The sequence below is a fragment of the Notechis scutatus genome, chromosome 11 (genome assembly GCF_049901735.1).
Source record: "Notechis scutatus isolate UNSWTSFEM ecotype Mainland chromosome 11, rNotScu1.2, whole genome shotgun sequence".
NCBI classification, from domain to species: Eukaryota; Metazoa; Chordata; class Lepidosauria; order Squamata; family Elapidae; genus Notechis; species Notechis scutatus.
The window spans coordinates 16,924,489-16,938,566 of NC_142019.1; the positions used below are offsets into that span (position 1 = coordinate 16,924,489).

The window sequence follows — 14,078 nt, forward strand, 5'->3', positions numbered from 1 at the left end:
CAGGGAATGGGAGTGTGGCTCCGTTGGCTGTGGAGGAAACTGGGGAAGGGAAAAATCCGGCTGGGCAGAGCAGGATTGAGACCCAGGCCCACCACCCTCTTCATCCTAGGGCATGCAGGGAGGAACGGAGTAGAGAGCAACATGGGTTGTGTGGCTTACGGGGGAGGAAAGGGCCCTGATTCCCTTCATTAGCCACAGCTGGGAATGAGAGTTTAAAAGAAATGCAAGCTGAGAACCAAACGTCATTTTATCTTGTGTTGACTGTGGTTATCTACATTCCTGGCATCCTCCCAACTGTGCTGAATTACAGCTGTTCCTTCACATCTGGAATTCCTTCTCTTGCCCTGCTTTGACTGGACTTATAGTTACAGTTTTTGTTGACTATGTTTTGGGCTTGATTCTCTGCAGCCCAAGGCTGTTCCTGGGAGAGTTTTTCTCCAGCCCAGAAGTTAACCAGGTCATTGGGGGCAAAGTTGGAGCTAATAAAGGGACTCCTACTGATTATCTGACTGTGTTGCCTTTGTGCCATGCCCCGGTCATCACACTGTACTTGAAACATTCTTAGAGGGCCCCCATTAAGAGTTTGGCCTCTTCCTTAACCCTACCGACAAGAAAAAAAAAATCAGAGCTATTCACCCTTCCTGTGTGTAAACACAAGCGTTCCCTGTTACCTTTGGGTATCGTTGCGCACAAATCCTGGAGGGCACTCTTGTATACACTCGTCCTCATGGATCACGAAGCTCTCATATTCCCCAAGTGAATCCGAGGAAGAGATCCGGGAACAGTTCTCCTTGGTAATGCAACGCCAGCCCTCGAACTTGTAGGTGTTGGGTGGACAGGTCGGAACACAGGTGCCATCGTGGTAGTAGTTGCGACAGGCTACGCAGGCCGAGCTGTTGTGGGGTGCGGTGCAGCTGCCCAAGCATTCGGGGTGACAGCATTCGTTCTGGTCCGTGCAAGCATGTTTGCCACAGGAACTGGGACAGGCTGGAAAGAGAGAGGACAGAGTAGCAGGCATGAAAAGACCATCTTCAACTGGAAGGAAGGAAAGAGCAACAATTGACGTGATTGACAATAGAAGTAGCACTTGGACTTATATACTGCTTCACAGTGCTTTATAGCCCTCTCTAAGCGGTTTACAGAGTCAGCATATTCAGGGGTGGACTTCCAAAAGTTTAGCAACAGGTTCTCTGCCTGGTTGGTGGGTGGGCATGGTAGGCGTGGCCTAGTTGGCCTCCTGCACCACGGCAGGGGGAGGGCATTTTTGCCCTCCCCGGACTCCGGAGGCTTTCCTTGAGCCTCCAGGAGGGGGAAAACGGCCTCCCCAGTGTCCGGAGGCTCTCGGGAAGCCAGAAACGGGCCCAGTTCCGGCCTTCCTGAACTTCCGGGAGGCCCATTTTTCACCCCTCCCGAGCCTCCCCGTGAGCCGTGCACTTACCTGCATCCAAAATGGGCCACGTGGGGACACCTCGGAGGGGTAGGCGGGGCCAGCCAGGAGTGTGATTTGGGGATTCTCCGAACTGCACAGAATCTTAGCTAGGGGACACTCCAGAATCCCTGCGAACCCCCTGCGGCCCCCAACAATCTGAGTCATCATTTAACCAATTTCAGAATGATTGAGTCATTCTTGAGCCAGTCAGGATCAAATTCCTGGCAGTAAGCAGAGTCTGCCTGCAGGCAGAAACAGTGAGAGACAGAGAGATAAGAGACCACTGGCACTTAAGGCTTATATACCACTTCACACTGCTTTACAGCAGGGGTGGGATTCAAATTTTTTAACAACTACTTCTGTGGGTGTGGCTTAGTTGGTGGGCATGGCTTGGTGGTCATGTTATTGGCTGGGCGTGGCCAACTCAGTATCACTCACATTGAGGCACGCATCTCCTCGCTTGGCCTCTCATGACTATGGGGATGCTGCAACAGTCGTAAGTGTTGAAAAATGGTCATAAGTCACTTTTTTCAGTGCCATTCTAACTTTGAATGGTCACTCCACACAAGCAAAGTACCAGCAAGGGAGGGGAAAAATAATTCCAGAGAAGTTCCTGAGACAGGAAGTCTAGTCCTACCAAGAATGTAATAAGGGTTAACGGAGAGGCAGTTTCTGTAAGCAACACCAGAATGTTTCCTTCCTGCCTTCCTTACAGGATTAGCCCAGTAATTTCTTCTAACAACCGGTTCTCCGAACTGCTTAGAATGTTAACAACCAGTTCTAGCGACTAGGTGCGAACTGGTAGAATCCCACCCCTGCTTTACTCTTTAAGTAGTTTACAAGAGTCAGCCTCTTGCCCACAACAATCTGGATCCTCATTTTACCCACCTCAGAAGGCTAGAAGGCTGAGTCAACCTTGAACCAGTCAGGATCGAATTGGGCCTGCAATACTGCATTCTAGCCACTACACCCCCCAAGGCTCTTAAAGTTGGCTAACATTCATCAGTTTCCATTTCCTATCAAAGGTTTCCCAAACTTAGACTTCCAACAAGGTGTAAATGCAAAAGGAACGCAACCATAGGGCTGATTCCGGTCACAAATTCTGGATAAATGGGGAGGGTTATGAAAAGCAATAGTGAACTACCCTGTGAAAATCTCACCAGAACACTTTTATGGCAATAACTCAACATGTACATAAGACCACGTGTGATTTACTTTGGCCATGTTATGCGTATCAATTCACTGGACGAGGCAATGATAACTGAATGGTTAGTGGAACAAGAATGAGCAAGCAAAGAAGAATTGGGTATGTCTAGTTTACTGAAAAGTAGGACTAGGATTGACATGATAGCGGTGTTCCTATATCTAAGGGGTTGACACAAAGAAGAGAGGGTCAAGCTATTCTCCAAAGCACCTGAGAGAAGGACAAGAAGCAAATGGATGGAAACTAATCAAGGAGAGAAGCAACTTAGAACTAAGGAGACATTTCCTGACAGTGAGAACAATTCATCAGTAGAACAACTTGCCTCCAAAAGTTGTGGGTACTCCAACACTGGAGGTTTTAAAGAAGAGATTGGACAGCCATTTGTCTGAAATGGCATAGGGTCTCCCTACTTGAGCAGGGGTTGGACTAGAAGACCTCCAAGGTCCCTTCCAACTCTGTTATTTGATAAAAGAACATGCTTGCTTGATCACACCAAATCTGATGCAAGTTCAATATCCAACAACTGAATGAAACCGTGCTTGACAAGGTAACATGGAGAATACTTGCCTATAAGATCGGACACAACAGTTAAAACAACAACAAAAGGTAAGTACATTTGAAGATTATGGGATTACAACTGTGTAACCGAAGCACTCTTAATTACAATTTGCTGCATCAATCAAGCTAATTAATGATATAGCCTCTCAACCATTCCTAGAGTGTCCATAATAGTGTTACCATAGAAAATGCAAGATATATCTCAAACAGACAATGTAATAGAGGAAGAAAGTCACATCTAGCTGATAAATCAAGGATAAATGCAATATCTTAATATGATCTTGTGACATATTTGGTAAGAGGTACAAAATAAATCAAGTTATAAATACTGCTAATGGGCAAGCTCAGACAGTCCTTAGGGTAAACAGAGGCTAAGCAACAATATCTTCCAGAACCTGAAAACATACTTTTAATAATCAGTCCAGAATTTAAAACTACTATCCCTTGAAAGTCCATGTTTTAATATTTGGATCCCAATTGATACAGGAACCAAAACTGATAAAAACACATTTGCTTTTATCTCGACACCCAAAAGCAACAAGGACTCCAGCATCTTCCAGGAGCTGCTTGTGTGGTCCTCAAAGAATTTGAACAACTTGGGATAATCTGAGTCACCTCTTCCCCAATCACCCAAATTCCAAGACAGAGAGCCTCTTGGTATGTCCACCTTCAGCTTGTTTTCTCGCTGTCCCCAACTTTCATCTACAAGAATATCTTTGCTACCTTGTCCACTTAAGCCGGGTAATAAAGTCAAAAGGCAGAATTTTTCTAAATAAATGTTTAGTGACTGATCACATCAACTGTGTCTATGCACCCAGGCTTCAGCAGGTCCCAAAGGTGGAACGCCTCACCTGTCCACTCCTCTACCTGACAAGGGAAACGGCGTAGTGTCAGATCAAAAGACGTCCATGATGGTGGTGATTTGTTCTCCAGGGTTCCAGTTTAGCTTCTGAATGTTTCGTTACCAAGCTAGGTGACCTCCTCAATGGGACTTCGGTCAAAGCATCTCATTCCAATTCTTCTCCGCTTTTATTGATCTCATATGGTTGATGGGTCGTGTGTCTGGTTGGTGGTGTTGTGTGAAGGCCACCAAGTGAAGACATGGTCAGTTCCATTGTTGGTTGGTCGCTCAATGGATATGGCTCCTGATGGGTTTGTAGGCAGAGTGGCTACCTCCAAAATCTGTGGGACATGCGATGTCAGCCTTGGAAGCCATATTTTATTTGGAATAAGAGTTGGAAGGGACCTTGGAGGTCTTCTAGTCCAGTCCCCTGCTCAAGATGGAGACCCTATACCAGTGGTGGCTAACCTTTTTGGGCTCCTGTGCCAAAAATTGTGCATGCACTTGCACACTCGCGTGCCAGCACCCAGAAGGCAATGCGTGCGTGCCCCACACCTCCTCTGCATGTGCATGCAATCCCCACCCACCCCTGCCATCCCCTAACCTGCACTGTGCCCTGCAGCTAATTTTCGGCCGGTTTGAGGCCTTTTTCAGCCTCCCAGATGTTTGAGGAAGACTTCTGCAGGATGAAAACTAGGCCCGTTTCATCATGTCCGGTATTTCCAGAAAACCAGGAAGTGATGAAACGGGCCTAGTTTTCAGCCTGCAAAGTCTGCAGTAGCCTTCCTCAAGCCTCTGGGAGGCCGAAAAAGGCCTCAAACTGGCCGAAAATCAGCGGTGAGGCACATGCGTGCGCAGTGAGGTAAGTTTGCCTGCAGCTCGCGTGCCGGCACAAATGGCTCTGTGTGCCATAGATTCGCCATCACGGCCCTATACCATTCTAGAGAAGTGGCTGTCCAGTTTCTTCTTAAAAGACCTCCAGTGATGGAATAGCCACAAGTTCTTGTGGCAAGCCGTTCCATCGGTTAATTGTCCTCACTGTGAGGAAGTTTCTCCTTCCTTTTAGGTTGCTTCTCTCCATGATTAGCTTCCATCCATCGTTCCTTGTCCTGCTCTCTGGGGCTTTAGAAAACAAGTTGTCCCCCTCTTCTTCCCAGACAGGGATTCCAGAATTATCTGGAGCAAGTGGCTGGAATAGTGAGCTGGTATTAGATCCGCATCGCAAGAACTCTTTGCTCAGACGCCAGACTCGTTCGCCTCCAGCAAGATGAGCCTCATTCGATGCCTATAAATATTAGAAGTCTCCAAGGCTATTAAGAGATTTCTTCAGTAACACCACAGACAGTAAACCTTGGAAGCAGATGGATGTCTCTTCTCCCCCCAACCCCCAGCACCAAGACCCAAGATTTAGCATGTTAATGAGATTTCCTGTTTACATAAGGATATCAGACAAAGCCATTGCTCTTCTCACTATATCTAGGGAATATTACAGGTTAACGCGTGCATTTTATTAAATAAAAGAATAGGACAGGCCTTTTGAACGATGGATCGCTCCCAAATTCAACAGTAGCCAACTGGCAAGAGAGCATTCGAGCCAGAAAAGGCACAGCTGTATCCCTACGTTTAAGTGGGAATTGGTTCTTTTTCTGGAAAGTCCACAAAGTGGGTCAAATTCATAAATATTTCCAGCGCAAAACCACCTTTCCACCTCCTCCCTCCCCCGAGTTCAAAACAGCGGTGCCAACTTTCAATTAGGCTTCGAATCTGATCAGAAACGTTCTGACATGGCCGCACCCATTCCACCAAAATGCTTCCAAGCATTGGAAATCCTAATGAGGATTAGGACATTTAAGATTGAAACAACCTAATCTAATCAATCAAATCAGAAAGTAATCAAGGAGAGAAGCAGCCCAGAAATAAGGAGAATGTGGTCCAAGCAACACTTCAGAAACGCAGGGCAACCTTTTCCAGTAACCAAGAGCAAGTATTCATTCACCTCCTTAGATGGGCAGGACACTTCAAGGTTAACTACCGTATTTCCCCCGGAAATAAGACCCGGTCTTAGATTAATTTTGGCTCCGAAAGACCCTAACCCGGGGGTGTCAAACTCGGTTTCATTGAGGGCTACATTAGGGTTGTGTTTGACCTTAGGGAGGGTGTGGGTATGGCCAGCTTGACATCACCTGGGGGCACCTGTGGTGGCCCAAGTGCTAAGTGTTAGATCTGGGGTCGATCGGTTCGAAGGAGACGCGAGACCATCTTAGTGAGTTCAGCTCTTTATTTAGAATAGGAATAGTCTGAGAGAGTCAAGCCGCGGCAGCCCTTCATATAGGGCTCACTGCGGTTTGGCGGCCAATGGCAGCGCTTTGAATCTCCCGCGATCGGCACAGCCAATCGCGGTAGATTCCTAGCGCTCCAATCACGGCCGGGGCTTCGACCAATCCGGTCGTTGTCCATCTGGACCAATCAGTTTCGAGGGTTTGGAGTATGCTAATATAGTACACTAAGCCAGAGAAAACGGGCTCCCAAGCTGAGTTTCTGGTTGCAACAACCTTCTGCAACCCTCTGCCAGCAAAAATGGAGCTGGGGAGGGCTGCTTATGCCGCCCCTTCCCGAGCTCCGTTTTTGCTGGCAGAGAGGCACCATGGGCCCGTCTCTTGCCGTTTCCAGAGCAACCCTGGAGGCCAGATCTAAGCACCCTTGAGTTTGACACCCCTGGTCTAACCCCTAACCCTAATTTAACAACTACAGTGATTCATTTCACAACCGTGGCCAAGAAAGTTTGTAAAATGGGGCAAAATTCACCTAACAACTGACTAGCTTTTAGCAGTGGGAATTTCAGGCTCTGTTGTGGTCATTCAGTCGAGGGCTGCCTGTCGTTGAGAAAAGCCAGCCTTAATTTGGATTAGCTGGTGGTGCTTTTTCTGCTTCTAAAGCAAAGCGATTAAAGTTTTACAACTTTTTTTTGCCACCGTTGTTAAGTGAATCCCTGTAGTTGTTAAGCCAGAAACATGGTTGTTACTAGCTTCTACTACGGTTTGTTTGTTTATACCCAGCCTAACTTCCAGTAACTGATGGTTTCTTGGCTTGTAAAGAAGGATTAAGGAGCTCCTTCAGAAGCCAAATTCCTATGAATCTCCGAGAATAATACACTACAGGTGGTCCTTGACCTGCAATCCCAACTGGAACCACAACTGGAACCAGGATTTCCCTCGCTACGTAAAGAGGTTGTTAAGCGAGTCGTGCCCAATTTTACAACTTTGCCATTGTTGTTAAGTGAATCACTGCACTAAAATGAATCACGTGGTCCTTGCACGGATCCATTCCACTGAGTTGCCTTGTTGGAAGCTGGCTGGGAAGTTTGCAAATGGCGATTACGCAACCGCTTACGTACATGCTGCAACCATCCTAATTACAGATGGGTTGCCAAATGCCCAAATTTGGATCACGTAACTGTGAGGATGCTGCAATGGTTGTTAAGTGTCAATCACTTTTTTTTTTTCCAGTTGCTGACTTTGAACGCACCAAAGCACCTGAAGGCAAAACAAAAAAAAACAAGGGATGGAAACAAGGAGGGAAACAACCTAGAACTAAGGAGAAAATTCCTAACTGTCAGAACGATTAACCGGTGGAACAGCTTGCCTCCAGAAGTTGTCAGTTCTCCAACACTGGTGGTTTTTAGAGTCAGACTAACAGAGTTGGAAGGGACCTTGTAAGTCATCTAGTCCAACCCCCCCTCCCCCCCCCAAGTAGGAGACCCTACACCATTTCTGACAGAGGGCAGTCCAGTCTCTTCTTGAAAGCCTCCAGTGATGAAGCTCCCACAACTTCCGAAGACAACTTCTCTTCCATGGGTTGATTGTTCTCACAGTCAGAAAATCCCTCCTTATTTCCAGGTTGAATCTCTCCCTGATCATTTTCCATCCATTGTTCCTTCTCTGGCCTTAGAAAATAGCTTGACCCCCTCCTCCTCTCTGTGGCAGCCCCTCAAATATTGGAAGACCTCTATCATGTCTCCCCTGGTCCTTCTCTTTACTAGACTAGCCAAGCCCAGTTCCTACAACCGTTCATTGTATGTTTTAGCCTCCACCCCCCTAATCATCCTGGTTGCTCTTCTCTGCATTTTTCTAGAGTCTCAACATCTTTTTTTATAGTGTGGGGACCAAAACTGGATGCAGTACTCCAGTTGTGGCCTTACTAAGGCTTTATAGAGTGGTATTTGTATCTCCCTTGATCCTGATTATATCCCTCTGTTAATATTAGCTTTTTGGGCTGCTGCTGCCCACTGCTGGCTCCTATTTAGCTGGTTGTCCACTAAGATTCCAAGATCCCTCTCACAGTTACTGCTGTGACAGTTAAGCTGCCAGCTTTGGAAGCCATATTTATTGAGTTATTTGTTGGAGTTGGGGTTTTCTGGAACGTTGACATAAGCCTGGTTTCACCCAGTCTATGTGTGTTTTTCTTTGGGGTGTTTTTAAGAAGAGACTGGGCAGCCATTTGTCTGGGGTGGTATGGGAGTCTCATACTTGAGCATGGGGCTGGACTAGAAGACCTCCAAGCTCCCTTCCCACTCAGTGATTCTGTTAAGGGTCACTAAATCAATGTTGTAAGTCAAGGACTATCTTCATATTCTATCCCTCCTCTCATCCCATTTAAATCCTTATTGTATGGCGCACATATTTGTTCAAGTCCAGCGTTGCTAATCCTTCCCTCGGTATGGAAGATGTATGTCATCATGAGAATAAGCCAAATCTTGGAAAAATCTTCTTTCCAAATGTTGCCTTTTCTGTTTATTTAAATAAATAATACTGGTCCATTGGGTTTTAGTTTCTTGGCATCATGTTGAATTCAAATTAAAATTACGAGGAAAAGATAGATAAAAGCAGAGCTGGGATAAGTTGTGTTGTTTTCAGATGTTTACATATTACAACAAGCCTTCCAATTAACCAATTTCACTTTAGCTGAAGTCAACAGGTGGCACACACATTCTGTTTGTACACCGTCTGCTTCTTTGCAATCATAAACTCCCATTCGCCCCTTTTGCAAGTACTAAATTCATAAAAATAGAAAATAGTTAAAATATTCATGCATAAAATCTCATTTGGATTTAACAGACTTTCTGCTGTGAGGGACCCTCCTTCCCTCCATTAGTCCATTAAATTGAGGGTTTTTAGCGAATGTATTTCAATTCCAGATCCAGTTGACACTTGACTAACACAAAATAGATAAATAAAACATTTCCACTCAAGCCGAAAATAAAAACAGCAGTGCATGTGACTGCAAGAGCTTTGTGCAAAAAAATGCCTCATATAAAGTTTAAAAAAATCATACTAGGATATCCATAACCTGGCAGATGTTGCTTGGCCCACGCTGTTCCTAAAAATAATATTTCCATCAAAATTTCAGAGGAGAAAAAAAAGCAGTTTCTTATTTGCCTCTAACCTGCCATACTTAAACTTTTTAGGAAGAAGAGGTAAGGATCAAATGAGGATTGCAAGAAAGGATAAATCCATAAAAGACACTGAAAATCTACTTTTTATCATTTTTTCCCCACTCCCATTAAAAATATTAGAACCGTTTTTCCTGCAACTTCAAAAACTAGCTCACCAGTTTGAAATAAACTGGGAACAAACTCTTTCTGGTTTAATTCACCCACATAGAAGATCCACACTTCCTTGCCACAAACCACAACAAGTTCACATTTGGGAGGGGTGTTGTTTTCTGGAGGGAGGTGGGAATCTGGAAAGAACAATGCCATTTTTATTTCATGCGAGAGGCCGGTGTGCCCAAGGACACACACTAAATCACACACTCGATTTATTTGGGGTGGTGTTTCTCGTTGGTTGGTTTGTTTTGATATATTTTTTTTAAAGTAGGCATAAAAAAAAACCGTTCAGTTGCCCAGCCATTCCACACTCTCCCATGTAAACAAGCTCCTTTCGGTGTTAAAATGCTGAGTTTGTGTTTTGGAAAATGTTTTCTCCCTGTTTCCGCAGCCTAAAAGACCCATTTCAAACTGTCTTTCTGGGGAGGAAAATACAGGTGGTCCTTGACTTACAAACATTAATTTAGCTCAAAGCTACAAAGGCACTGAAAAAAGGGACTGATGACCATTTTTCACACTTACAACCTTGATCGTGTGAAAAACAGCCATAAGTCATTTTTATAGTGCCACTGTTACTTCAAACGGTCCCTAAATAAACTGTTGTAAGTCAAGGACTGTCTGTATCATCATCCTCTAGGATCGAACTCACAGCCTCCTGATTGTGAGGCGGGAGATCCACCTCTAGGTGACCGCACCAAGGAGGTGGAGTCCCTGTCCTCCACCTCAAGAAATACCTGTATCTGTAAATATAAAATGCAGGTGTTACTCACCTATGTCCAGCCATGAACATCCCTGGACAGCCATAAACATTTTGGAAGGTGAAAAATCCTCTTTCTTAACCCTTACCTCTTCTTAGCTTTCCAAGCCAAAATTAAGGCATATTCAGTTGATAGTGATTTACTAATTAGTACTGCATGCTCACCCTTTTCTCTTAAATCGGGGGTCCCCAAACTTGGCAACTTTAAGACGTGAACTTTAACTCCCAGAATTGAAGTCCACAAATATTAAAAGTGGCCAAGTTTGGAGACCTCTGAGTTAAAGGAAGGGAGGCAGAGGTAGCTTCTTCCTTCATCGGTATTTAGCATACCTTTTAAATTGGTGCTCTTGACAGGTTATTTATTCCGGAGAGGAAAGGTTCGAATCCCTCTTCAAAAATACAAGACATAGACCATTAATCCTTGTTTATCATGGTGATGCTTCCCAGAAAAACAAGACTCTTAATAAACAAACTTACGTTAAATATTTGAAGTGTTGTGCATGCTATTTGTACGTTTATTAAAACACCACAGCTCTTGCACTTCGCAGCAGTTTAGAGCAAGTTTTGCATTTTTTCCACCGGCTGTTTGTCCAGCGGTGTACAATGCGTTTCCACATTATGTGGTTCCACTCAAGAGTGACATGAGGGCTTTGCTTCTCCAAACCGGTTTCCCAACAAGTCAGGTTTGTCCCCGAGAAGAACAAATTGGAGACTGACTCATAGGCGAGAGAAATTCTGAGACGGCGCATTGAACTCAAAGGCTGGTTTCCTCTCCAATCTCGTACCAGGAACTGTTTATGTGCATGTTATATGCCTCATATAAATACCACATCAAAATCAGGACACACCATTCATTCGTTACTCTCAGTAACTCTCTCCCCTTTTTCATTTCTGATGGTGCAATCTATATATACAAAAGCAAAATACCACTCATGCATCATCACAAAATCTCCAGAACCGTAAAGCCTACAAGCTTGAAATTTGGCACGTATGTTCCTCTTGGCTTCTAGGTGTTCGCTAAGAAAGGGTTTTTTGAAATGACCATCAGAGCATTAGTATTTCCTATATTATTATTATTAACAGGCTCTGATGCTAAGGAGTTCTACTCCCCCTCCCCACCTGAAAAGAAACCTGTTCCAAATGCAAAACGCAAGCAGAGGAGAGGAGTTTCAGTTTCAGAGCACCAAGCAGCTTTAGTACAGAACAGTTGAGCTAAGCCACGCCCAGGCTCCTTGCTGTCTCCTTGTTCACACAGCAAATATTGTTTCAGTTTCCAAACAGCCCTCAACTCTCTCACACACTGACAGGACGCTAGCCAGATAAATACCGATGGATGCTGATAGGCAGAAGCAGAATTTTTCCCCCCTTATTTTCCTCCCCAAAACTAAAGCCCAATCGTAATGAAACACAGGTATTAAGCTAGTATTGACAACAACAACAACAACAACAACAACAACCACATTTTGGGCTCAATTGTGGTCATAAGTCCAGGACCCAAGTAGAGATGCATAGTAGGGATAGTAGGGAAGGAGTCACACCAAACCAAGAGGTCAACTTCTAATTTAATAGCACAATTGAGTCAAGCAAACTACTTCATTGGGAAAAAATATACCATGAATTGAAATTCTAAGTTTGGAACAAAATTGCCACATTGCAAGATCCAAGGACTAAACTGAACCTACAGCTTTCCCATACAGGGAATATGTTACTGACAGCTCAAAGTCACAATGGCACAGGAAAAAAGGGACTTATGACCATTTTTCACACTTGCAACCACTGCAACATCCCCAAGGTCACGGGGCCAAAATTTGGAGGCTTGGCCACTGGCTCCTATTTATGACAGTTGCCATATCCGGGGGTCATGTAGTCCCATTTTGCAACCTTCTGACAAGCAAAGTCGATGGGGAACCATGTAACTAAGCTAACCACGGTGATTCATTTAATAACGATGGCAAGAAAGGTCGTAAAAGGTGGCAAAACTCACTTCACAACTAACTTGTTTAGCAACAAAAATGTTAATTGTGGTGGTTAAAGTCAAGGAGTCCTTCATAACTTATGTGCAAGAAAGCAACTCTCATCACCTCTAAACTGCAAAAATTATATTAATTAGGGATGATATGAATTTGTAGCCCGGCACATTTGAAGGATATTAAGTTGGAGAAGGCTGACCAGCAGGGAGTTATATTTTCAGCCAAATAATGATGTAACTTGCACCGTGCTGCTGAATCCTGTCCACACTCTATACTTATTCATGAAAAATCATCATCATCACATCACTGTCGAAGGGATCTAGGAGGTCTTCTAATCCAACTCCCCCCCCCCACAATTAAGAAGGAGACCCTAGACTATTTCAGACAAGTGGCTGTCCAGTCCCTTCTTGAAAACCTCCAGTGATGGAGCATCCATGATTTCTGGTGGCCAGCAGTTCCACTGGTTAATTGTCCTCCCTGTTAGGAAGTTTCGCCTTAATTCCGGGTTGCTTCTCTCCTTGATCTGTTTCCATCCATTGTTTCTTGTCCTGCCCTCAGGTGCTTTGGAGAATAATTTGATTCCCCTCTTCTTTGTGTCAGTCCCACAATTATTGGAACCCTGCTATCATGTCACCCCCTACTCCTTCTTTTCACTAGAGTAGACATACCCAAATCCTGAGAGAGAGAGGGAGAGGAAAAGGGGAGTGGGAGGGAGGGAGGGAAAGAAAGAGGAAAAGAGAGGAAGGAAGGAAAGAAGGAAGGAAGGAGAGAGAGGGAGAAAGAAAGAAAGAAAGAAAGAAAGAAAGAAAGAAAGAAAGAAAGAAAGAAAGAAAGAAAGAAAGAAAGAAAGAAAGAAAGAGGAAGAAAGGAGGAGAGAGAAGAGAGAGAAGAGAAAGAAAGAAAGAAAGAAAGAAAGAAAGAAAGAAAGAAAGAAAGAAAGAGAAAGAAAGAAAGAAAGAAAGAGGGAGGGAGAAAGAGACAGAGAGAGAGAAAGGAAGGAAGGAAGGAGATAGAAAGAGAGAGAGAAAGAAAGAAAGAAAGAAAGAAAGAAAGAAAGAAAGAAAGAAAGAAAGAAAGAAAGAAAGAAAGAAAGAGGAAGAAAGGAGAGAGAGAAGAAAGAGAGAAGAGAAAGAAAGAAAGAAAGAAAGAAAGAAAGAAAGAAAGAAAGAAAGAGGGAGGGAGAAAGAGACAGAGAGAGAGAAAGGAAGGAAGGAAGGAGATAGAAAGAGAGAGAGAGAGAGAGAGAGAGAAAGAAAGAAAGAAAGAAAGAAAGAAAGAAAGAAAGAAAGAAAGAAAGAAAGAAAGAAAGAAAGAAAGAAAGAAAGAAAGAAAGAAAGAAAGAAAGAAAAAGAAAATCACCCAGCAACTCAGAGCAAGTACCAGCAAGTAGCATCAACTCCAGAACATACTTTGCAAACAATTAGGAGCCACTAAAACAACATCCCCAGAAAAAGGCCCATGCTGAAGTCATTGGGGGGGGGGGGGAGAGATAATTAATATTAGTCATACCAATCCTATCTGGCTTGTAGGTTTAGCTCCCATTATACAAACAAGAGTTGAAAAACACTCAGCCCTCCCCTTTCATCTCTGAATTAAAGGATCAGTTCCCAAGTAGAGAGGAATTTTTTTCAGACACTGGTGTGTGCAACGGCTGGGTGGTAACCAAATACATGCACCCCTTATGCCCAATGGGTGGAGGGAACGAAGGAGGGGG

At 44.2% G+C, this 14,078-nt stretch overlaps 1 protein-coding gene across 3 annotated transcripts in view; it reads right to left on the reverse strand.

Moving 5' to 3' along the window:
* The window catches only part of IGF1R (insulin like growth factor 1 receptor), a 220,565-nt gene that overhangs the window by 71,939 nt on the left and 134,548 nt on the right, over nt 1–14,078 (reverse strand). For all 3 annotated transcript variants that reach the window (XM_087972930.1, XM_087972931.1, XM_087972929.1), the window contains exon 3: nt 672–987. In XM_087972930.1, the coding sequence (XP_087829056.1) occupies nt 672–987 (316 nt within the window). The remainder of the gene's footprint in view (nt 1–671; nt 988–14,078) is intronic.